The sequence below is a fragment of the Berghia stephanieae genome, chromosome 4 (assembly GCF_034508935.2).
Source record: "Berghia stephanieae isolate SIO BIC M18660-M18661 chromosome 4, UCSD_Bste_1.3, whole genome shotgun sequence".
NCBI lineage: Eukaryota > Metazoa > Mollusca > Gastropoda > Nudibranchia > Aeolidiidae > Berghia > Berghia stephanieae.
In genome coordinates this window covers 81,226,520-81,250,579 of record NC_088363.1, presented here as the reverse complement: position 1 = coordinate 81,250,579, position 24,060 = coordinate 81,226,520, and the positions used below count along the sequence as shown (strand labels likewise).

Sequence of the window (24,060 nt, the reverse complement as noted above, 5' to 3'; positions counted from 1 at the left end):
AGGATTGGTCCATATAACGAATACAGTACATAGCTATTGTTATGGAGACACTTGTTATATATCACATTGTCAATTTGTTTTAGATGTTTTACAGCATTCAAAACAGTTTCAGGCCATTTCAGTGCCAGTTAAAAAAACAAAAGAGAGAGTCAAAATATAATAAACTAGAGCTTAAGAGCAATTAATAAATAGGCAAGATTAATTCAAGAAAAAATAATTATTGATAGTTAATATGAAAGATGGCATCAGAACGACAGTCAAAAACTGTCTAGAGTGAACAACAAATATAGTCTCAGCTTTGGACATTAATTATTGATCGTTAATATAAAAAATAACGTCAGAAGGACAATCAAAAACTGTCTAGAGTGAACTACAAGACTTGTACTATACTTAGTATAGTCTCAGCTTTGGACCTGTTTTTGTTTTTAATGTTTTTAAGGGTTTTACGGCGCTTGCAACACATTTAGGTGATATCAGCGCCAGTAAAAAGGAAGAAAATGAGATAGTAAAAAGTTCTAGAATTACAAATAAAGCACCTAAGAAAAAGGAAGACATATGGGAACTGGAAACAAATAGGGATCAGATGTAGATTCCAAGAGCACACCACAAATGTACTTAGTTTGAACTCACCTATAAGTCTCATCCGGACATAAGCACAGGAATACACTCAAATGCTTACATTATACATTCAAAATAACTAATATAATAATACATAGAGAGATGGTTTACTAGGAAAAAAATATCATCTCCCAAAACAATAACTATGCATTTGACTGTTTCCCTCCCAGCTAGGACTCCGGCCAGCGCCAGGACAAAACCAAGCAATCTCATTCTAAGACAAAGACAGAAAGCATGTTGGAAAACAGATATAAGGGGATAGAAGACACAGTATGTACCTCCCTGCCCGCTATGGTAGGTCAGGATCCCCACATCAACTGTCTAGAGTGAACTACAAGACTTGTACTATACTTAGTATAGTCTCAGCTTCGGACATGCTTTTGTTTTTAATGTTTTTAAGGGTTTTACGGCGCTTGTAACACATTTAAGTTATTTCAGCGCCAGTAAGAAGGAAGAAAATGGGATAGTAAAAAGTTTTAGAATTACAAATAAAGCACCCAAGAAAAAGTAAGACATAGGGGAACTTGAAACAAATAGGGATCAGATTTATATTCCAAGAGCACACCACCTATATACTTAATTTGAGATCACCTATAAGTCTCTTTTTGTTTGTTTGTTTTTAAGGGTTTTACGGCGCTTGCAACACATTTTAGGTTATATCAGCGCATAAAAGGAAAAACTGGGATAGTACAAAGTTCTGAATTACAATTACAGCACCAAAAAAAGTAAATAACAAAGGGGAACTAAAAGAAATAGGATCAGATTAGATTCCAAGAGCATACTAACCATGACTTAGTTTGAGATCACCTCAAGTCTCATCCGGCCCACAGTACATAATCCAACAAGGAGGAATTTACACTCAAAGCCTACATTTACATTCAAAAAAATAAATAAATAATGCATAACAAGAGATGATTTACAAAGAAAAAATATCATCTCCCAAAAATATCTATGCATTTGACTGTTTCCCTCCCAGCTGGGACTTTCCGGCCAGGCAAGACAAAACCAAGTAAATCTCATTCCAAGACAAAGACAGAAAGCAAATGGAAAACAGATAAAAGGGGAATGAAACACAGTAGTACCATTCCATGCCCGCTAGGGGGTCAGACCCCACCCACACCTATAAGTCTCATCCGGACACAAGCACAAAATCCAAAAAAGAGGAATACACTCAAATGCTTATATTATACATTAAAAATAACAAATATAATAATACATAACACAGAGATGATTCACTAGGAAAAAATTATCATCTCCTAAAACAATAACTATGCATTTGACTGTTTCCCTCCCAGCCAGGACAAAACCAAGTAATCTCATTCCAAGACAAAGATAGAAAGCAAGTTGGAAAACAGATAGAAGGTGATAGAAGACACAGTAAGTAACTCCCTGGGAGGTCAAAAGACTCCATCCAGTCTGGTCCAAATACCAAAATAACACACTGGGTCACACTACACACCACCCAAACTCATTACACACTAACTAAATTATAAAATAAGCAAAACATCAGAGTAAATTGTTTGTTTGTTTGTTTGTTTTTTAAAGGGTTTTTACGGCGCTAGCAACACATTAAAGTCTATCAGCGCCAGTAAAAAGGAAGAAAATGGGAAAGTAAAAAGTTCTAGAACCACAATTGAAACATCCAAGAAAAAGTAAGACAAAGGGGAATTGGTTCAAATAGGAAACAAATGTAGATTCCAAAAGCACACCATCAAAGTACTTAGTTTGAGATCACCTAAAAGTCTCATCCAGACACAAGCACAGGTCCCCACTAAGAGGAACACACTCAAATGTTTACAAATCATATAAAATACGTATACAAAACATAAAACAGTGCATAACAGAGAGATGATTTACAAGGAAAAAATATCATTTCCCAAACTAACCATACATTTGAATGTTTCCCTCTCAGCCAGGGTATCCGGCCAGGGTCAGGACAAAACCAAGTAATCTCATTCTAAGACAAGACGGAAAGCAAGTTGGAAAACAGATACAGGGGAACAGAAGACACAGTAAGTTCCTCCCTTCCCACTATGAGAGGTAAGAAAACTCCACCCTGAGAGCAAAATAGAAACAGACACATTATAGATAGTATAAAAAGAAATGACGAGTACAGGAGAGAAAATCACACGCGTCCACTTTTTGGATATTTTTGTGATTGCCCCGCTTGAGTGACGTCACGGTCTAAAGTTTTCCCATCTATAAGTAGAACTGGGAAAAAACTATAACCATAACTCTTTAATTGGGAGTAGTTTTCCGTTCTTCTGTTTTTTGTTTGTTTTTTGTTTTTAAGGGTTTTACGGCGCTTGCAACACATTAAGGCCATATCAGCGCCAGTAAAAAAGAAGAAATGGGATAGTAAAAACTTCTAGAATTACAATTAAAGCACCCAAGAAAAGATGTTGTTTTTGTTTTTAATGGTTTTACGGCGCTTGCATTCACAGTGTTTTCGAATAGTGGGCATCTGTGGGTTTTCCCCCTGTACTTTTCAAATTGAATCACAGAACATCAATGGACGGAATGTTAAACAATGGCACATGCGGAAACAAGATCATTAACCAGTTGAATAAATATGGTTACAGTTTAGTTTTAAACATTTCAAATGACGACTTGTACACATCTTTAAACAAACAAACAAAAAAATTCCCTTTTTTCATCCCATGGAGGAAATTTGTCTTTGTGGTCCGTTCCAAGGGAAGACATACTGGGCTAAGGCGAAGTGACTTGTTCAAGGCCACACAGCACAGGGGGGAATCAAACTCGTTACCTTTAGGGTATGATGCAAAGACCGAACCGCTGAGTTACACTGCCCCGCAAAGGTCATAGCATTAAAATTGGGCTTTTATATAGAGCAATATCCACTTAACGTGCTTAAAGCGCTTTACAAGGGGTCCCTGACCAACAGCAACACGTAACATGTAGAACGAGACATGGCGCCTGTTAGGCGATATTACAATTTTTTTCAGACAGAGACAACGCTGTTAATGGTCAGGTACTCATTTTACACCTGAGCACGGTGGGAGAATGTGAGTATAGAGCCTTTTCCAAGGACTCAACTATGCGCCGAGCGCGAGGCTCGAACCCAGGACATTCCGATCCGAAAGTGAGTGTCATGCCACTAGACCACATAGGCGCACAAATAGCATTGCCTAGGGAAAGGAAGAGAGCGGCTATTGGATTCATCTGGGCACACGACAAGTCCTCGGAGAACAGGAGCACTTCAGATAAGTAATACGATGAGACAAATTCAAGGAAAGAATGAAGGTTGGGCCTAACAGAATAATAATAATAATAATAATAATAATAATAATAATAATAATAATAATAATAATAATAATAATAATAATAATAATAATAATAACGGCCACGCAGACTCTCACACACAGATGCAGACAAGAGATTTCCTCAGATTTTAACATTCATCCATACTCATGTTATATATAGATATATCTAGTCAAGTAAAAAAAAAAAACAACAATATAATATTTTCGACTTTTAAATTGTCCAATAATATCATACTTAGACTTTCAAAGAATCAATAGCCTTGTTTGTTTGATTGTTTGTTTTGTAAGGGGTTTACGGTGCTTGCAACACATTTAGGCCATATCAGCGCCAGTAAGAAGGAAGAAAATTAGATAGTAAAAACATTCTAGATGTACAATTAAAAGGAGTTAAGGAAATAGTACGACAACGGGAAATGGTTTGAATATGGAACAGATGTAGATTCCAACTGCACACTATCAGTGAACTTAGTTTAAGATCACCTAAAAGTATCACCCAGACACCAGCACAAGGCCCCACTACGAGGATTACCCTCAAATGTTCCCAATTCATATATTAAGATTATTTTTTTAAAAACAATACATAACAGAGAGATGATTTACAATGTTTGTTTGTTGCTTTAGGTCTCTTCCAACACAATTGAGGTTATATGAGAGACCGTTGAAACAAAAAAACAAGCAATCTAACACTAACAAAAATAGTACAAATGTAAATCAAAATCATAACCTAAATATATAAGCTAAATTATAAATAACCAAGAACAAACAGGCAGAAGATTTACAGAAAAAAAATATCCCCTGTCAAAAATACAATCACAAACCAAAGAAGCAGGATAGGCTAGTAAAGAGAAGAAGAAACGACATCACTATCGGATCGTACACCCATGCGAACATCATAGGTATACGATTCAAGGGTGATGCTCCCATCCAACCACCCGCTGATTTACAATGAAAAAAATATCATCTCCCAAAATGATAACTATACATTCGACTGTTTCCATCCCAGCCAAGGACTCCGGCCAGGGTCAGGACAAAACTAAGTAATCTCATTCCAAGACAAAGATAGAAAGCAATTATTGGAAAAAAGAGGGGGAAAGAAGACACAGCGAGTATCCCCCTGCCTTGTCTACTCTCTCAGGCTTAAGACAGATTAGGGGTTATATTTCATCATCATCATCATCATCATCATCATCATCATCATCATCATCATCATCATCATCATCATCATCATCTTCGTCGTGCTACGGTAGCCCAAATAGCATGAGGATCTATCCAAATTTTACGATTTAATTTTTTTGATTTCTGTCCTTCACACATTCGTACACAAAAATGATGTAGACACACACAAGTACGCACATACCACAATATGAGGCTTCAACAGTCGTGACGTCACTTCCCTCGTAATGACGCATAGTAACTTAGTAACTAACGGAAAATGGCAGACGCCCTTATGAAATACTTCTCCGACGAGCAGAGGAGAAAAAACATAATAAATCTGATCATGTTTTGACTTTTATACATTCTGATCACATGACATATGAAAAAGTTCTAGCCAGCATGGAGAATAAAAAGAACCGATTTTCTTTGTTTAGAACCAATCTTCTGCTTGCTGGGCGGACGTGACATCAGACTATAGAATCCTATTAAAACAAATATATAGTTATCACTGATGTAGAATGGAGTCATGTTTATCGACTGATATTGGAATAAAACATTTTCAGATAAAAATTTAAAAATATAAAAATTTGTGAGAGCACGACTGTATTGTGATGACTATGAAATTAAGCAAAAATAATGCCCATCATTTTTTACATAAGATTGACATAATTTTAATGCTGATTGTGAATTGTGATTAGTTCTCAAATTTCTCGTATAAACAATGAATTAAGTGGTAATCCTTCAGAGCCATTGGGCCCATGGAGCCGGAGTTTATCCCGGTTTCTATAGCGTGAAACGGACAATAGCAATTGTTTGCTATGCTTTGGATAAGACGCTAGATTATCGCAAAGTACTTTCTGCCGAATTTAACAGACTTAGCTACCCCATTCACTGCTGGGTGGACAGGGGGGGGGGGGGCTGCACCCGAGATCGATCTTGGTCAATTTGCGTGTGAAGCGAGTGCTCTACCAACTGAGCTATCGGGACTGAATGAAATCAATGTCATTTCTTCCCAATTGAATAATGATTGTGATTCATATAACATGCTATGATATCTTTTTTGTGCTCGAATGGCAATGTTAAATAAAAGGCTAAAAAATGGAGCAATATGAAGAAGAGAAATATTTGTCAAAATTATGACATTCTAAATAGATGAATTGCCAATTAACTAAAGCATTAAAAAACAAAAATAAAAAAACCCCAAAAAAAAACGAAGAGCAAAATAAAAAAAAACAGTCATCAGTGAATCAACTTATTTAGTTTCTGTATTAAACTTTAATATTTGAGCAATTTTCATAGGAAAGTCAAACAGAATTCAATTATTGAATCAGTATAATATCTAACATTTTAATGTTTCTACCATCTTCTCAGCCCCATTCAATTCCCCCTACTAGAATAATCTCTATTTCTCCTCTTATTGGAGTCAGCAGCGTGTGTCATCCTCAATTTGGCTTGCTGGTCCTCGCTCAAGGCTGAGCCTATGTCTAATATTTGGGGCTGTGGTGGGACGTACCTCTGTTGTAGTTGTTGTTGTTGTTGGGGCTGTTGTTGGGATTGTGATAGTTGTTGCTTTTCAGACGTCTGTTGTTTGCTTTGTTGATGTTGTTGTTGCGGTTGTTGTTGTTTTGGTTGTTGTGGCTGTGACTGGGACTGCGATTGTTGCTGCTGCTGATGTTGTTTTGAAAGTGGAATGCTGTAAGGGGAGGTAATCGTGGAGTTGGCCGCACCTCCCCCTGAAGTTGTTGTTGTTGTTGTGGTTCCTCCGGAGCTGTTGTTATTACTCCCTGGAGGTTTCTTGGTGACTACAGTGGCTCCTATGTTGATGGTTGGAAGGGTGCTGCTCACCGATACCCGTTTGCTGGAGTAGTTCGTTGCTGTAAGAGGGGACATGAGAAAAAATAAAAAGATTATGTGGAATCTCCAGTGATGGTTTTTGGTGTTGTATTAGAAAAAAATAAATTTTTTTAATGAGCTTTTATATAGCGCAATATCCACTAAACGTGCTCAAACCACTTTACAAAGGGGTCCCTGCCAAAATCAACACGTAACATGTAGAACGAGACATGACGCCTGTTAGGCGATATTACAACTTTTTCGGACAGAGACAACGCTGTTAACGGCCAGGTACTCATTTTACACCTGAGTACGGTGAGTGAGAGAATGTGAGTAAAGAGTCTTCTCCAAGGACTCAACACATTTATACCATTTCAGCGACAGAAAAAGGAAGTTTTATTTTCTTGTGTTTTTCTCCATGCTTTGCCCGATTGTTTCATACACACTTTTTAAAGGTTTTTGTTTTACAACAGTGCATGCTCCCTAACTTGTTGTTTTTAAAGCATCGTGAAGCAGATTCAGCAAGATGAGATTATGAGAATGTACATTATAACTGTTCATAATTTTCTTTATATGGCCTTACAATATAAAAAGGGGCCCCCAAAAGCGGAGTTGCATTGTAGGCACGCAACGGACGCAATGGAACCGAGCTCGATCCCAGATGCAGACAAGATTTTCTTCTGACCACCTACCCCCCTCCCCCTCCCCCTCTCCAGACGTTATTGGCTAGCTGGGTTTAATAAATCTGGTGAAAAGTACTTTATGATAGACTAGCAACCTTTCCAAGGATAGCAAGGAAAAGTAATCGCTATTGTTTATTTCACGATATAAAAACTGGGATTAACTCCAGCTCCGTGGGTCTATTGGGCCTGGAGGACAACTTAACTGTCTAAAATTATCTTTAAAAAAATAAAACAAACAAATGAACTCACATTGAGAACTGGTGGATGGCGTACCGGAGGACTGGGGTTGACCAGTGGTCATCTGTGTGTTGACGATGGACATCCTAGGAAGATTCCTGGGGGGAGACGCTCTCCTGACAGACGGGGCAGTTCCTGGTCAGTTGGAAGATAACATTGTATTACAGGAAAAACTGTTTTGAAGGTTGTTTTTGTTTTAGTGTATTTGTGAAGGCTGAGTAGTACACGCTTATTTTAAAAGGTTGAAAGTTTGTACTGTTGTTTGTTTTTAAGGGTTTTACGGCGCAACACATTTTTAGGTCCTATCAGCGCCAGTAAAAATGAAGAAAATTGGAAAGTAAAAATATTTTAGATGTACAATTAAAAGGACTTGAGGAAAAAGGGAAGACATAGGGGAAATGGTTCAGATAGGGAACAGATTTAAGATTCAAAGAACACACAATCAGTGATACTTAGTTTGAGATCACCTAAAAGTCTCACCCAGAAACCAACACAAGAGCCCACTAAGAGGAATACACTCAAATGTTTTCAAATTAGATGTTTAAAAAAATAACATTACATAACAGAGATGATTGACAAGGTAAAAAATATCAGCTCCCAAAACTATAACTAAACGTTCGACTGTTTCCCTCCCAGCTAGGGTATCGGACAAGGGCCAGGACAAAACCAAGCAATCGCATTCCAAGACAAAGACGGAAAGCAAGTTGGAAAACAGATATAGGGGGATAGAAGACACAGTAAGTGACCTCCCTGCCCACTATGGGAGGTCAGAAAAACCCACCATACAGACTATTTCTTCAATGAAATACTAACCTAAGGGTCTACTCTTCTCGGCGCCTTCCTTATTGGGCGATACACTCCTGGTCTGTCTCGGGGCCACTGCATTGGGACTGGTACCACAATATAACACATTGAAGGCTTGTAAGGAGTTTAGGGGCATCAGAGGCTGGCCCTTTCGGCTCTTGTCAAAACACTCAATGGACACATCTGTGTCGGAGAATAAAAGATGTCATAAACAATAAAGCAATGTATCAATCAACAATCAACAGATGTGATACTAATAAGCTGCAAGTGTATTGTGTGAGTGTGTGTGTGTGTGGGGTGGGGGGGGGGGGGGATAGCTCAGTTGGTAGAGCATTCGTTTCACAGGCAAAGGGCCCAAGATCGATCCCGGGTGCAGTCTAGATTTTTTTTTCTGACCCTCCTATCCACCCAGCAAAGAATAAGTCAGTAGAATGAGTCTGTTAGATTTGGCGGAATGTACTTTGCGATAGACTAGCATCCTATCCAAAGGATAGCAAACAATTGCTATTGTCCGTTTCACGCGGTGGAAACCGGGCTAAACTCCGGCTCCATGGGCCGAATGGCTCTGAAGGACTACCTAGAGGGTGTGGACTTTATGTAGAAAATATAGAACAAATATGAATCTAACATAGAACAAAACAGGAAACACCTAAAGGGCGACATGTCATATTAAGTGTTGCTGTTTGCTAAAGACTCATTGTAAAGCAATCTAGTGGATACTGTGCTATATATAAAAACTCACTAATTATTTTAGATTGTTACATTAGCTAATTAAAATTGAAAACAGGAATGAACATTGGGTGGAGGGATTTTAAAAGTTTTGATGTTCCCAATTGTGTGTGTGTGTGTGTGGGGGGGGGGGGTGTAGGATATCTCAGATGGTAGAGCACTCATTTCACAAGCAAATGAGCCCAGTTTAACCCCAGGTGAAGACTAGATATTATTCTGAAGGCCCTACCCCACCCCTCTCCACCAATCAGTAATGGGTAGATGGGTTGTTAGATCTGACGGAAAGTACTTTGCGGTAGTCTAGAGTCCTATCCAAAGGGTAGCAAGCAATCGTTTTCAGTTTAACGCTTTATTAGCAACCTCCGACTCCACGGGACAAATGGCTTTGAAGGACTACGACTAAGAGGTAGATAGTTCCATAATCTGAGTAAACTTCTACAAAGAAAGGAATGAACAATGAATGGAGCTTTTAAATAATTGAGCATTTATATAGTGCAATATCAACTAAACGTACTCAAAGCGCATTAAAAGGGTTCCCTCTTCAACAGCAACACTTAACATGTAGGACGGGACAATTTTTTTTTGGTACAGACGCAACGCTATGAACGGTCAGGTACTCATTTTACACCTCAGTACGTGAAGAGAATGTGATTAAGAGCCTTTTCCAAGGACTCAACTATGCGGCGAGTGAGGCTCGAACCCAGGACCTTCCGATCTGAAAGCGAGTGTCATACCACAAGACCACATAGCCACACAGGAATTCTAAAAGTTTGATATTGCCAACAGCTAGATTTGTTTTCCATTTGACATTAAAATAATAATAATAATAATAATAATAATAATAATAATAATAATAATAATAATAATAATAATAATAATAATAAGTGGCATTTATATAGAGCTTCACCCCGTTGCCACAGGCTCTAAGCGCTTTACAGTGATATGAAACAAAACATATTACAGTAAGACAAATGTTGATGGAAAAGTGATACGAATTAAATTTGACAACAACAAAATATGATAATAGTACAGCAACTTATGACGTAAAAAGATAACTTTAAGCGATATTTGAAAGTTGTCAAAGAATGAACAAAATATAACTATGATTCATCCGTGTTTTCTATCTATCTATTAATGATTTTTAAAAAATGATAAAATTCCCTTTATTCATCCCATACGGGAAATTTTTCTTAAGGGCCTATTCCAAGGGAAGACTGGAATGACCCAGGCGTCAGCCGCAGTGCAGCGCCGCAAACTGAGCTAGGTTGAGGTGATTGGCTCAAGACCACACAACGCAGCGGGTCCTCGAACTCGGTACCTTTCGGGTACGAAGCAAAGACCGTAACGCTGAGTCACGCTGCCCCAAAAAATTAAAATAGCTTACGTAGTGACTCCTCTACAACATCTGGGATGACCTCCTTTAGGGCCTCACAGTTTGTGTGAAGGGCTGGATTCACGTTGATTTCAATTAGCCACACCTGACAAGGAACGAAACAATACATTTTTTTAATAAATAGAGAAATAAAGAAATAAATTTCATTTTATTCAGCCTCAATTGACACATTTAGGTCCTTTCAGCGCCAGTAAAAAGGAAGAAATCGGGATGGTAAAAAAGTTATAGATTTCATAGCACATGAGAAAAAGTAAGAATAGATGTAGATTCCAAGAGCAAACTATCAGTGTACTTAGTTTGTGGTCACCTAAAAGTCTAATCCAGACACAAACACGTGTCCCCACTAAGAAGAATACTCTCAAATGTTTACAAACCTATATATATATATATATATATATATATATATATATATATATATATATATATATATATATATAGACACACACACACACACACACACATATATATATATATATATATATATATATATATATATATATATATATATATATGATATCGAACATAAGAAGGGGGTGTTTGTTTGTTTGTTGCTTTAGGTCTCTTCCAACACAATTGAGGTTATATGAGAGACCGCTGAAACAAAAAAACAAGCAATCTAACAAAAATAGTACAAATGTCAATCAAAAGCATAACCTAAAGATATCATAAGCTAAATTATAAATAACCAAGAACAAACAGGCAGAGGATTTACAGGAAAAAAAATATCCCCTGTCAAAAATACAATCACAAACCAAAGAAGCAGGATAGGCTAGTAAAGAGAAGAAGAAACGACATCACTATCGGATCGTACACCCATGCGAACATCATAGGTATATGATTCAAGGGTGATGCTCCCATCCAACCACCCGCTAGAAGGGGGTGTGTATTGGAGGAAAGAATGTAACAAATCTGAGGTATGCAGATGATACGGTTCTACTGGCAGAATCTGAACATGAACTACAAGAATTACTGGATGTTGTAGTCAGGAGTAGTGAAAATATGGGACTGGAACTGAATATATCTAAAACAGAATGTATGACGGTATCTAAAAATAATAACCCACCAGCATGTGTAATAACAAGCAGAGGACAAACAATACAACAAGTTGAATGTTTCAAATATTTAGGCTTCAATGTAACATCCAATGGAAAATCAGATTGTGAAATAAAGAAAAGAATAGGTATGGCGAAGAATGCATTCAACCAGCTGCATACAATTATGAAAAACAGGAATATTAGAATGAAAACAAAAATCAAAGTCCTGGATTGCTATGTACTGTCTGTGCTGCTATATGGTTGTGAGAGCTGGACCATAAACAAGACCATGGTTAAAAGACTGGAGGCAGTGGAAATGTGGTTTTACAGAAGAATGATGAGGGTGTCATGGATGGAAAGGAAAAGAAATGAAGAAATTTTAGAAATGGCAAACAGAAAAAGATCACTGATAACAAAAATCATCAAACGCCAAATGGAATTTTTAGGACACATTATCCGCCACCATGGTTTGGAAATACTCGCCTTGACTGGAAAGATGAATGGAAAAAGAATAAGAGGAAGACAAAGAATAACGTATTTGAAAGGGATAAGAACTTGGACAGATGAAGCTGAGAAAGGTGGCGCTGCTTTAATAGAATTGGCAAGAGATAGATCAGCTTGGCGGAAGATGACCTCCGACGTCTGCTTCAGATATGGAACTACATGAGATGAGATATATATATATATATATATATATATATATATATATATATATATATATATATATATATATATAAGTATCAATCCACTATTAAGGTGACCACTGTGAAATGCACCAATTGGAGGACCAAGCATATGTCTTGTTCAAATTGATTAAACTGTTCAATCTTTGTTCAAATGAGTATAGTTTGATTCCCTACAATGATTTATGAACACAATTCTGATGCTTGATGATCACAATGGTATATAGAAAATTACTCGGTCCCCCTAATGTTTTACTAAGTGTTTCTGTAGCTTTAAGGAGACATTTGGTAAAAACATGTTTTTAGGGAGACCACATTAAAAAACCCTTTTAGGGAGCCCAGTATATGTTTATATATGTGTATACCTAAGAGTGCATTTTCAAGTGAGCTACCACCAAATTGTCTAAAATAAAGTAAGTCCTTAAGATTAAGAGCTTCATGGCCATAGTGTCGAAGCTTATCCCAGTGTGCGTAGAGTGAAGTGGCCGAGCAACGCATTTACTAACTCCTGGGAAGGTCCATCCCTCAGAAGGGGCGCTCAGGGAAATAACCTGGGACTCAAACACGGCAAAAAATATTCCCAGTTGCTCCGTGCGCCATTGTTTTTGCAGTCCCCGACCCCTTTAGAAACCTGACGACCCAGGTTAAGATCAGAGATAGAAGGGACCAGGCAGAGGAGTTTATTTGTTGTTGTTGTATACCACTGAATGGACTTGGTTTGTTTTGTTTTGTTTGTAAGGGTTTTACGGCGCTTGCAACACATTAAGGTCATATCAGCGCCAGTAAAAAGGAAGAAAATGGGATAGTAAAAAGTTCTGGAACTACAATTAGAGCACCCAAGAAAAAGTAAGGCAAAGGGGATTTGTTTCAAATAGGAAACAGTAGATTCCAAGAGCCCACTATCAAAGTACTTAGTTTGAGATCACCTAAACGTCTCATTCAGACACAAGCACAGGTCCCAACAAAGAGGGATACACTCAAATGTTTACAAAGCATAAATAATATGTAAACAAAACAATAAAGAGCATAACAGACAGATGATTTACAAGGGAAAAATATAATCTCCCAAAACTCGAACTATACATTTGACTGTTTCCCTCCCAGCCAGGTCCTGGACAAAACCAAGTAATCCCATCCCATCCCGAGACAAAGACAGAAAACAAGTTGGAAAACAGACATAGGGGGATAGAAGACGCAACGAGTACGTCCCTGCCCATTATGGGAAGTCGGGAACCCCACCCAGTGAGTGAATGGAGTTGGATGGATAGGACAGCAGATCTGATGGACACAATGAACGGCTTCAATCAACATCTCATTCACTTTAACTTGCACAATGCTTGCTTTGGTTTCGTGGTAGACAGTTCGTCTGACGCCCGAGTTGCCAGGGTTCGAATCCATATTTGTGGCGATGCAGAGTCATTGTAAAAGTCTCATTTACAGTCTCACTTGTGTTAATTGGAGTACGTTACTGAATTGTAACAACGTTGTTCGTGTCCATATAAATCTACTACCAGCTGCACGTTGAGCTCATTGTGGGTTTTATGATACATCAAGCTCGTGTAAAATTACATTTACATTTGACCGAAAAATGATACATAACGATAGAAGTCTACAAATCATATTGCAGGTTTATTTCAGTTCCAAAAGCCATCACAAACATTCATCCACTGTATCACATAAGTCTTTGGTCACCAAATAAAAGCATGAAGTTTGCTATGTGTACAGTGCAACATAAAAGGATAGAAACAGTTTTACTGATAAAACCCTCAAATGATAACAAACCAATATGTTGTTGCTGGTAAGTTGCTTAATTGCATTTGTTAAAAAGCATAAACTGTGAAGCAAAAGTGTTGAAAATCGTTTGAATAAAGTTTAATGCAAAAAAAATAATTCTTAAGCACTTTATGCCGTTCTAAGCTGTCGTTGCTGCATTTTTTTTCATTATTAATTATTATTATTCTGATTAAGGATGAGGGGATAAAGAAAGAATGAAATTAAATGCACAGAGGTGTCATTTCTTGACAGTCACCTCTAAAGATTGCAACTCTTAAAACTATCATAAAAAGAATAGTGAAATTTTACATTAGGTATCTAGAAAATGCTGAACATAAAGCTACATTGGCCAATTAAGTTAGGGTTAGTAGAAAGACTTTTTATTCTGCCATATCTGATTCTTTCAGATAGTTCTACATAGCTGCCAACTTTCAAAATAAAATAAGGAACGCTCATTTTGCCCGGGATGAGGGGCGATGTGTGCCGAAGCCCCCCCCCCCCCCCCTTCATCGAATCGCAACATATAAAAGTCAGCCTTTTTAATTACTATTACTAACACTAACAAGTTTGAGATGACAGAGGCTAGTCCAAATGTTGCTCAATTATCGGGTTTAGTACCAGCACATTTGAATCGTTAAAATGACACTTTCCACAATGATTGTTGTTTTGTTTTTAAGGGTTTTACGGCGCTTGCAACACATTTAGGTTATATCAGCGCCAGTAAAAAGGAAGAAAATTGGATAGTAAAAAGTTCTAGAATTACAGTTGAAGCATCCAAGAGAAAGTAAGACATAGGGGAACTGGGAACAAATAGGGATCAGATGTAGATTCCAAGAGCGTATCACCAATGTACTAAGTTTGAGATCACCTATAAGTCTTATCCGGACACAAGAACAAAATCCAACAAAGAGGAACACACTCAAATGCTTACATTATACATTAAAAAATAACAAATATAGTAATAATACATAACAGAGAGATGATTTACAAGGAAAAAAATATCATCTCCCAAAACAATAAATATGCATTTGACTGCTTCCCTCCCAGCTAGGACTCCGGCGAGGGCCAGGAAAAAAACAAGTAATCTCATTCCAAGACAAAGACTGAAAGCATGTTGGAAAACAGATATAAGGGGATAGAAGACACAGTGTGTACCTCCCTGCCCGCTATGGGAGCTTTCCACAATGAGATCAAAATTCAGAACGGACAATATAAAGAAAGAATTCAACTGCCTCAACTTTGATAAGGACCAATACACAAGAAGCACGATTGTAAAATAAATGAAATAACTTAAGATGGTTAGAAATGCATAACTACCAACCTGGTACATCACTTGAGAGGGCGTTTTGGGGTAAAAATTAGGTGAGTTCAGATAAAACGTAGACGATTGCATATATGTTTTCTTTCATGCAACATAATGGTCTTTAAGTAGTATACTATAATAGTAGTTATAGTAAAATGCACCTCTAAATATTAGAGAATTCCTACTTCTTTACTTTGACAAGATAAACACACCTAAAAATGGAGTATACTTATTTTTCTTGAACCTAAACCGTTACAAAAGCTTGCTTGAAAAAAAAAAAATTAAAATCAGATGAAGATGTTTTTAAAGGGATTAAATTTATATATTTCATAAATTAATAAAGGGAAATAATCATTGTCATCTTTAATCAATATAAGCAATTGATTTTCTTATTGAATACCTTCCAATCAAAAAGGTGGATTTAATTTTATTCTTAATTAAAATAATATTTGTAACAAATAGTGAAAGTATCAATACTGTCTTAGAATATTCAAAGTATATCGAGGCTAACATCCATATCCTATGCAAATCTCCAATACATTATGAAAGGTTTGAGTAAAATACAGGCGTCATATAAACGAATGGAACTTTTTTAATTGTTGAAAATCATTTATGTTAGAGGCATAATTCAAATTAAAGAGCTACACAAATGGAGATTATGCTCTCACTGGACACCAATAATAATGATAATAATAATAACAACAATAGTAGTAGTAGTAATAGTAATAATAATGGATCAATAATAATAATTCATTAGGCTCACATGGCTTTTTACCACAAATTAGTCAAAAATTACAAAATACGGATTTTGAACTAAAAATAAGCACTTACGGACTCAGGAAGTCAAATACGGAACAAATCCGTTTTTAACAGAACGGTTGGCAGCTATGGTTCTACAAAGCATTTGTCTCTCAAGCTGAGCAAATGAATGTTCATATAATATAAAAAAGGATATTGCAATGATGAACAGATTGTACTATATAAAGATAAAACGTTTTTGTAAACCCCCAAAATAGTCAATAACACTATACAATACAATGAATGTAATACAAATCAAATTCATGATTGTCATTACACCGATTGAAACGCTCTTTCCCTTCTATATTTATTTCTTTCATTAAAAATCTTTGTCTTCACCAAACTAATTAGTGTACCTTCAGGGATTCCTTTTTGTGAAAATACCCTGTGGTGTTTTAAGAACAGAATAATTTCAGACTTTCTAGGTAATGATCCCCTTGAACCATGTGCTGAAACATCTTCGACAAAGTTTTTAAAATATGACTTGACTCTATCTGTATCCTCATCTGACCATGACATGTATCTCCGATTTTTGCTTGAATTCCTCTTGGGTTCAGTTTGTTTTGAAGAACACGTAAGCTGATTTGGCACTCCTGCTTCACCATCAAATATTTCTTCTTGATTTGCAGCTGTTACTATGGATGTTCCAAAATTTGCATTTGAGTCTCTATTCACTACAGAGTCATTTGTTTCAATGTTACAATTTCCTTCCCCAGTGACCGATGCTGAGTTATCAATTTGACCCAAAAAATGACCAACTTCTGTTATTTCTCGTATTGCAAGTGGACACTGATAAATGTTTTGATTGATTGATTCACTGTGTCCCATATGTCGATAGAAGACATCTCTCTCGTGTTGTGGGACATCAAGTAAGGCAAATAATGTCGAAGCTCGGTGCCTGAATTTATCAGCTATTAACAACTGGGGTTTCTCTAAATCCTTTACTAAGGAAGTGACATATTTGATGGCAATGTAACCACTTACATGATCTTTGGATATTCCTGTATTTGGAAAAAGAAATGGGTTGTCTGAAATATCAACAGCTTTACGCTCCTGTGCAAGTTTCCTTAAAGGCTGAATTGTGTCATTGGGTATCAACACAGGGACCAACATCTTGCTTCCCTTTCCAGACTGATAGGCCAGCTTATACTTCTCAAGTAACGCTTTTTTCCAGAGGATCAGTGACATGTTGTACAAGCTGGGGATCAACCCATACACCTGAATCTGCATCATTCCAGTCTTTTAACAACATCCTTGCGGGTTCTCCGCCTCTCCTCGCATTAAACATTGTAAGCCTAGCTACGATGACATTGCGAAGCCTAACAAACATATGTGAATCAAATAATTGATAATCATCCTCACAAATACGGACTATCTCTTCAGTAATAAATTGCCGTAGCTTCTTTATATCATTCTCTAATGGCATCTCTTTGGGTTTTCTCAAATTTGTTCTCTTTGCTTCACATTGAACTCTGGCTGTAAAAAAAATACTATCCCAATTATAATCCAGGACAGCTTTGAACAAATCTATCTCTGCGGATTCTTCCATTTTGTTTTGCATTATATATTCCCCTTTTAAGAAATTAATTAACTTTTTCAATATAAATCCAATTGAAAGCTTCAAGCCTGCTTTCAATGTCCCATCCTCTTTCAAAGTCATTTCAGAAATGGTTTGCGATATTTCATTAAAGTTACAACGCTTCACCACGTCCTCTCCAGAGAAAGAAGGTTGATTCGTTCTCTTCCTAGTTTTTAAAATCAAATTTCCTAAGATGCGTAAATCACTCATTATAACTTTTCTCTCCTTCTTTGAACTTTTACTCCACAATTTTGTTCCTAACAATACTATAGCTTTGTCTGATCGACACAAATTTCCCACTTCATCATTCCGAAATTTGTCAAGAATATTCTCCTTTATTTCTTTACTTGCATTGGGAGCCACGGGATAAAATTTTACAACCCCAGTACACAGAGCATGCTCAGTACTACATTTCTTTTTGTGTTCATAAACCCTTCGTCCAGAGTAAAACCCCTTACAGCCAGCACACATAACAACTTCATGTGACCCTTGTGCTCTCTCACGCATAACTATTGAATTGTTTCTAGTGTTTGAATAAAAAATGCCCTTTTTCTTGAGATAATCCATTGTTCTATCCCTTTCCTTTACAGGCTGTTTCATGGCCTCTGTAACTTCTGTCTCATCTTTGTGTTTCCTCATCAAATGCCTTGAGAGTTTTGTTTGCAACTGTCCACAGTATGGACAGGGTCTCCTTGGCTTTTTGTATTTCTCTGGAAAAAAAAGAAGAAAATAAAGCACATCATGCTATGAACTATGAAAATAAATCAATAGACAGATCATATGCACATCAGCTACATGACAGCGATAGAGAGGAATAGCATTCCAAATATTTAAGGCCTGGACAAGTAACTGTCATAATTCCTTCTTGTTATATACTTTTCTACCATCTATTCCTTTGGAAGAGGTATGTTAGATTTGTGGAGACCTCTGCCACATAACAAATCCAGTGAAAAGACGCCATATTTTTGTTTTGAAATAGAAATAAATAGATCAATCCACCCACTTCACTGGGTTCAGGGTTCCCTCTTCATTATAATCAAAATATGAACATAAATCGGAATAGTAACACATTGAAGTCTCATCTGAATACATAGATTGTCCTTTGTTGTTTCAGCGAAAAATCAGACAGAATGTCAAAAGAATTTTAGGTTTTTCCCCAACCACCCCTTGGAGGTATCAGTATCAGCGGAATGGTAAGCGTCATGTTTTTTACGTTGAGCAACAAAATTTACTCCAAATGCTTCACTCGACCCAGGCGGAAAAGCAATCAAGAATAGACCCAAGTCCTATCCAAAGACTAACATTTCATTTAAGTTTATTGTAGGCCCTTGGCCAATCGACAAAATTCAATTCACATAAATTATTTACAACAATCAGAAATTAATTATATCAATAATAGTAATAGAATGCAATGAAGGCAATATCATAATAATAATAATAATAATAATAATAATAATAATAATAATAATAATAATAATAATAATAATAATAATAATAATAACAGTAGCGGCTATAAGTAACAATTAATATAGTAACAAAAGTAATAATAGACTATAGTTCATAGTCATAACAATGACTTTCTTTGTCATTGAGGGAGTGAGAAAACATCACCGGCTGGCAGAACAAACAGCCGACATCAATCAAACGTCCTCCAGACCGGTTGAGCATCGGCTTCATTAATTCCTTAAAGACTTCCCCCCAACTGCCTGAACGATGCTGATGCCCAGACAACTTAATCCTGATTTATATTTTGTGGGAATGAAATATGACATGTATATGCCGGAAATATTTCAATAACAAACACACTGTTCAGATAGAAAATATTTGAGTCTTGCCTTTGTTAATTGATACAGGTAAGTTAGGAAAATAAATGCTAGTAAAAACGATCAGCAAGTTCGTGAACACTGCTTCTCAACTCGAACATATGTTTTCATCAAATCTACACACATCATGTTGTGAGCTGAATTTTAATGATCTCAGTTGTCATTGAAAGGAAACCCAAGAATTTTAGAATAAAGAAAAATATTGAACCTGGAAGTCAAAAGGGTTTGTAGCACAGCAGGCATTATCAAAGTATAATTTTAGTACCGACAAATTAAAAAGAAAATGTGCTTTTCTTTAAATGCTCCCAATCATCATATACTGTTTAGGTTGCAAGATTAATAAAAATGTTATCTACTCTGATTCTCGTTAAGTTTCCAGCTGGTCTGTGAAAAAAAAGCCTTAAGCATCATAGAAATACAAAGAAACAGTTTTAATATATAGATGGGTTGTAACAAAAAAAACATTTTAACACTTACAATACAAGCAATTTAAGTCTATTACAGACAAAAAAAAACCCCAATAAAATAAACATGAACATTTTTATGGCTGGTTTCACTGATATCACTCACACATTGGGGTTTCAGATTCTAAGATGTCCACCCTATCAAATTTGGATTTGTGCTTGTTATGTAAATGGTAGCGTATTTTGCGACGCAGCACTGCCAAAACAGAAAAAAAATGCAATAACACAAATGCAGCACCATGGAGGGGGTGGAAGTTTTCTTTTAAAAGGAATGGGTAAATTAAAATTGATCCCACAAATATCAAAGGAGAAGAATGACAAAAAAATGACTCACCATTGCACGTAACACGTTGGTTTGCAAGTGTATAGCATTCGGGTTGAACCTGGGTCCCAGACTGGCAACGAGGTTCAGTCTGTGATAGTTGTGGATGAGGCTCTGACTGAGTTGGGGAATGAGCACTAGGTTCCAAAGACAATGATGTACTCAGCATTGGGTACCTCACAGAGTACGTAGAGGAATCAGACTCGGAGTCAGCAACAAAATCGGGACCCTGTATATTTTGTGGAAAAGATGACAGATCAATCAATTTATTCATGTTGACAATAAACATGAAGAGCCATTGTTTAATAATCCAACTAAACAATTAGCTGGTTAATAATGCAAGTATAATAAAAAAGAGTTGAGAAAGGCAGACATATTGTCTAAGTATTTAATATGTTCAACTGTGCTTGGATAAATATAGATACACCAACCAGGGTTTCAGTAAACCGTTTTTAACCAACTCTTTAAATCCTACACCAGGACCAACAACTACAAAACAATTTTTTATATCACTACGATTCTGGACATATAAACGGTTGTCATTGCAACAATATGAACTTCCTAACCTTGCAACTGCAATATAGTTAACAAAAAAAGTTGATAAACATTACGATGCAAGAGAATTTGGACAAAATGCGAGATCAAAAGTATAATCCCAACAGAAGCTATTTTAATTTTTCCTGGAAACGCATCATTTTCACATTTTGTCAAATAAAAAAACAAACGACTTCAAATGTGAATGGCTCATCAATGAATATCACTTCAAAATATAACGAGGAAGGTTTAAAATAGTGTTATTGTTGGCGAAGTCCACTGCAAAGAAAAATTTTTAACAACAAAAAACTAGGAGATCTCACTGGTGTAAAACAGTGTTGTCCTTGTCCTGAAATATTGTATTGCGCCTAACAGACTGCAGGTCTCATCTTTTGTGGCAAATGTGTTTTGTCCACCACAAAATATGTTGATGTGAAGCATTTTGAGCATGGTGCCAACTGTGGATAAACGCTATACAAATGTTATGATTTTATTTTAATGTACATACTTACCACAAATGAATCATGTGATATGGAACTTTGTTCTGCATCACTTTCAGGCTCTGAGTTGGAGTCTATATAGAAAATAAAAACAACAAAAAAAAAGCTGAAGACTATCATGTGCAAGTTTTTCTCTAAACTCTTAAACAAAAATTCATGCCATCTTGTGCTGTAAAAGGATTTTTTAAAAATTATTTACCTTATGACTATTGTCCTTTGGAAAAAAAAAGAAATTAAGTCCGAAACCTTCTGGCTATTTTCTTTTAAATTTCAAGAACGTCAGAGTTGGCAAGGGAGGACGGAAATATAATTCCAGAAACCAATCTGTCTATAATCATATCCATATGATAGTTTTTTTGTTCAAGATTCAGGTACAGTCCACTTAGGATAATCGCAATACCTTGGGATCATCGAAAATGTTGGGATTAACCGAAATTCAGTTTCCTGTCCACTATTTCAACATTTTACACATTTATTGTCAACTCAAACCAGTAAATAATATTCTTAGTCCACCACATACAGAGCAATTTGATTGAAACAAAAACCATATGGCAGCCCCGTGTAGATTTGTCAACCAAAAGCAGCTATGAAGCAAGCCGATATCTTATTCAGATTGGAAGAAGTTTCAATCTTTTTTCTCAACAATTCAACATTTGTCAGAGTTAAAGAGATTAGCCTTAATGAGAGACAATAAGCTCTCACCAAACTCGTTGGTCACAATGCACAGTTGTTAATCCTAAAACAAAGGATATCGCTCAGTCTCTCTTTATAACTGTCATTTATAACCTGTTGTCAAGATTATGACCAGCCCCACCCCTCTTCTATTTAATGGCCACCGATGACGTCACAAACCCATACTGCAGAGCCCCGCCCTCTTTCGACTCTAACAGAGTGGTGACACACTACTGTAGCATTAAATCCTGCTCACTCTCGATTCTTCAACCTGTCACGATTTCATCCATGATGAAATTTAATCATGATATACTGTTTGATTTCTTGAATTTACCACTTTTTAAAAAACCGAAGTTTGTTGCAATTAACCAGTGACTTTTATATAGAATTATTTCCATTGCTTAGGAAATATTGTGATTAACCGAAAGTTGCGATTAAACGAGTTGCAATTATCCGGAGTGGACTGTAATAGTATTACACATCATGACTCAAAAAAAAAAAAAAAAAAAAGCAAACTATGTGTACCTAAATGTTATTCATTTCCTCATCAAATTACATTCTTACCATTAACATCATAGATCACATCAAAAGGGTTGTCTGGATTGACAGCAAGACATTTTTCAGGATTTTTAAAGCTCAAATCTCTCTGATCTGAAGTTACAAAAGAAATAGCATATTCTCAACATTAAACTATGATTTTGTGATGGCTGTGATATGGCATACTGTATGCATAAAGCAAGATGCAAAGACAGGTTTAAGTTTAAATTATTTTATATTCTTTTCAAAAATCCATTCTAGTTTTGCCAAAATAAAATAAACACGAGAAGTGTTGAGTTGGATAAAGCTAAAACTAAAAGTAGTAGTGGTAGTAGTAGTAGTAGTAGTAGTAAACGACAGATCTTACTCACTAGTGTGAATCTACAGTCTACAGAAGTTCCCGAATTATCTGACTCCACTTCCAAATGACTGACTGACAAGTGACAATCATCAATCGGTGTGTGTGTGATTGTGATGTCTACCCTATTGAAAATCTTAAATCAACAGTGATGTAATAAGAATGGCCAATAACTTACCATTTAAATTATCTCGGTGTCTCTTCAATGATGCCTCCAGCATCAATTTACCCCACGATGCCATAGACGTCTAGTTTGGAACTCAGCAAGTGACGAAAAAATACTTGCGGCTATAGAGAGGACGTCCGTCGGCCACTCTCTCCGCAAGTCAATTGTCAGTGGTTATCAGATAATCATTGGTTCTTGAAAAATATAGAAACACAGCGGTTCATTTAAAAAGACTCTTTTGTAGATCAAGATATAATGTTAGGTATTGCACTTTAAAATCTCTTCAGACATAGAACGGGTCAACTTGACGTCTAGACCAAATCATTTCGAAGATCGATATGGCAACAGCAACGCCTGGAATGGAGGATTTAAATGCGGCATCTGACGATTCTACTGCTATGACAGAAGATGCTCCATTTCACGACGTCGAGATGGCTTCAACTGGCATCAGGCATCAACATGCTACTCAATAATGGGTTTGATGAAGCGTTTGACTAAGAATTAAAGCTGATAACTGATAACCACCTACCTACTACTGACTTGCGGAGTGAGTGAGTGCCGAGTGCCTCTTTATGCGCGAAATTGACTAAACATACGTTTCACGAAAAAAAGAGTTACTATGTTTGCTTGTCTCTTGTCACCAAGATAAGAATCCGGACCAAGATTCGATAAATCTGTTTCTAAAAATAGATTATAATTCGTATATCTTGTTCATTCCTCAGTTCATCAACTTTCACACAATTTTATATTAGGTTTTCATTACTATAAAAATCCATAT

General features: G+C 36.5%; 2 protein-coding genes across 2 annotated transcripts in view; both read right to left on the bottom strand.

Moving 5' to 3' along the window:
• Positions 1-3,585: 3,585 nt before the first annotated feature.
• The window catches only part of LOC144971360 (uncharacterized), a 188,845-nt gene continuing 168,370 nt past the window's right edge, over positions 3,586-24,060 (bottom strand). Inside the window, exons 13-16 of the mRNA XM_078912147.1 lie at positions 10,728-10,821; positions 8,624-8,797; positions 7,823-7,945; positions 3,586-6,931 (exon numbers count right to left, since the gene is read on the bottom strand). Coding sequence (XP_078768273.1) covers positions 6,435-6,931; positions 7,823-7,945; positions 8,624-8,797; positions 10,728-10,821 — 888 coding nt within the window. The 3' untranslated portion in view covers positions 3,586-6,434. The remainder of the gene's footprint in view (positions 6,932-7,822; positions 7,946-8,623; positions 8,798-10,727; positions 10,822-24,060) is intronic.
• LOC144971636 (uncharacterized) lies at positions 19,471-23,822 on the bottom strand. The gene is made up of 5 exons (XM_078912710.1): positions 23,295-23,822; positions 22,786-22,872; positions 21,562-21,623; positions 20,419-20,744; positions 19,471-19,486 (listed from the first exon to the last, which is right to left on the bottom strand). Exons 1-5 carry the CDS (start codon positions 23,356-23,358, stop codon positions 19,471-19,473), a joined length of 555 nt encoding a protein of 184 aa, XP_078768836.1. The 5' UTR covers positions 23,359-23,822.

Bases quoted from the DNA above. Each gene is read 5' to 3' on its own strand.
- LOC144971636 (XM_078912710.1), bottom strand. From the start codon at position 23,358: ATGGCATCGTGGGGTAAATTGATGCTGGAGGCATCATTGAAGAGACAC. The intron at 22,873-23,294 runs GTAAGTTATTGG...TTGTAACTTCAG, and splicing joins ACACCGAGATAATTTAAATG to ATCAGAGAGATTTGAGCTTT. The intron at 21,624-22,785 runs GTAAGAATGTAA...TTTTCTATATAG, and splicing joins TGTGATCTATGATGTTAATG to ACTCCAACTCAGAGCCTGAA.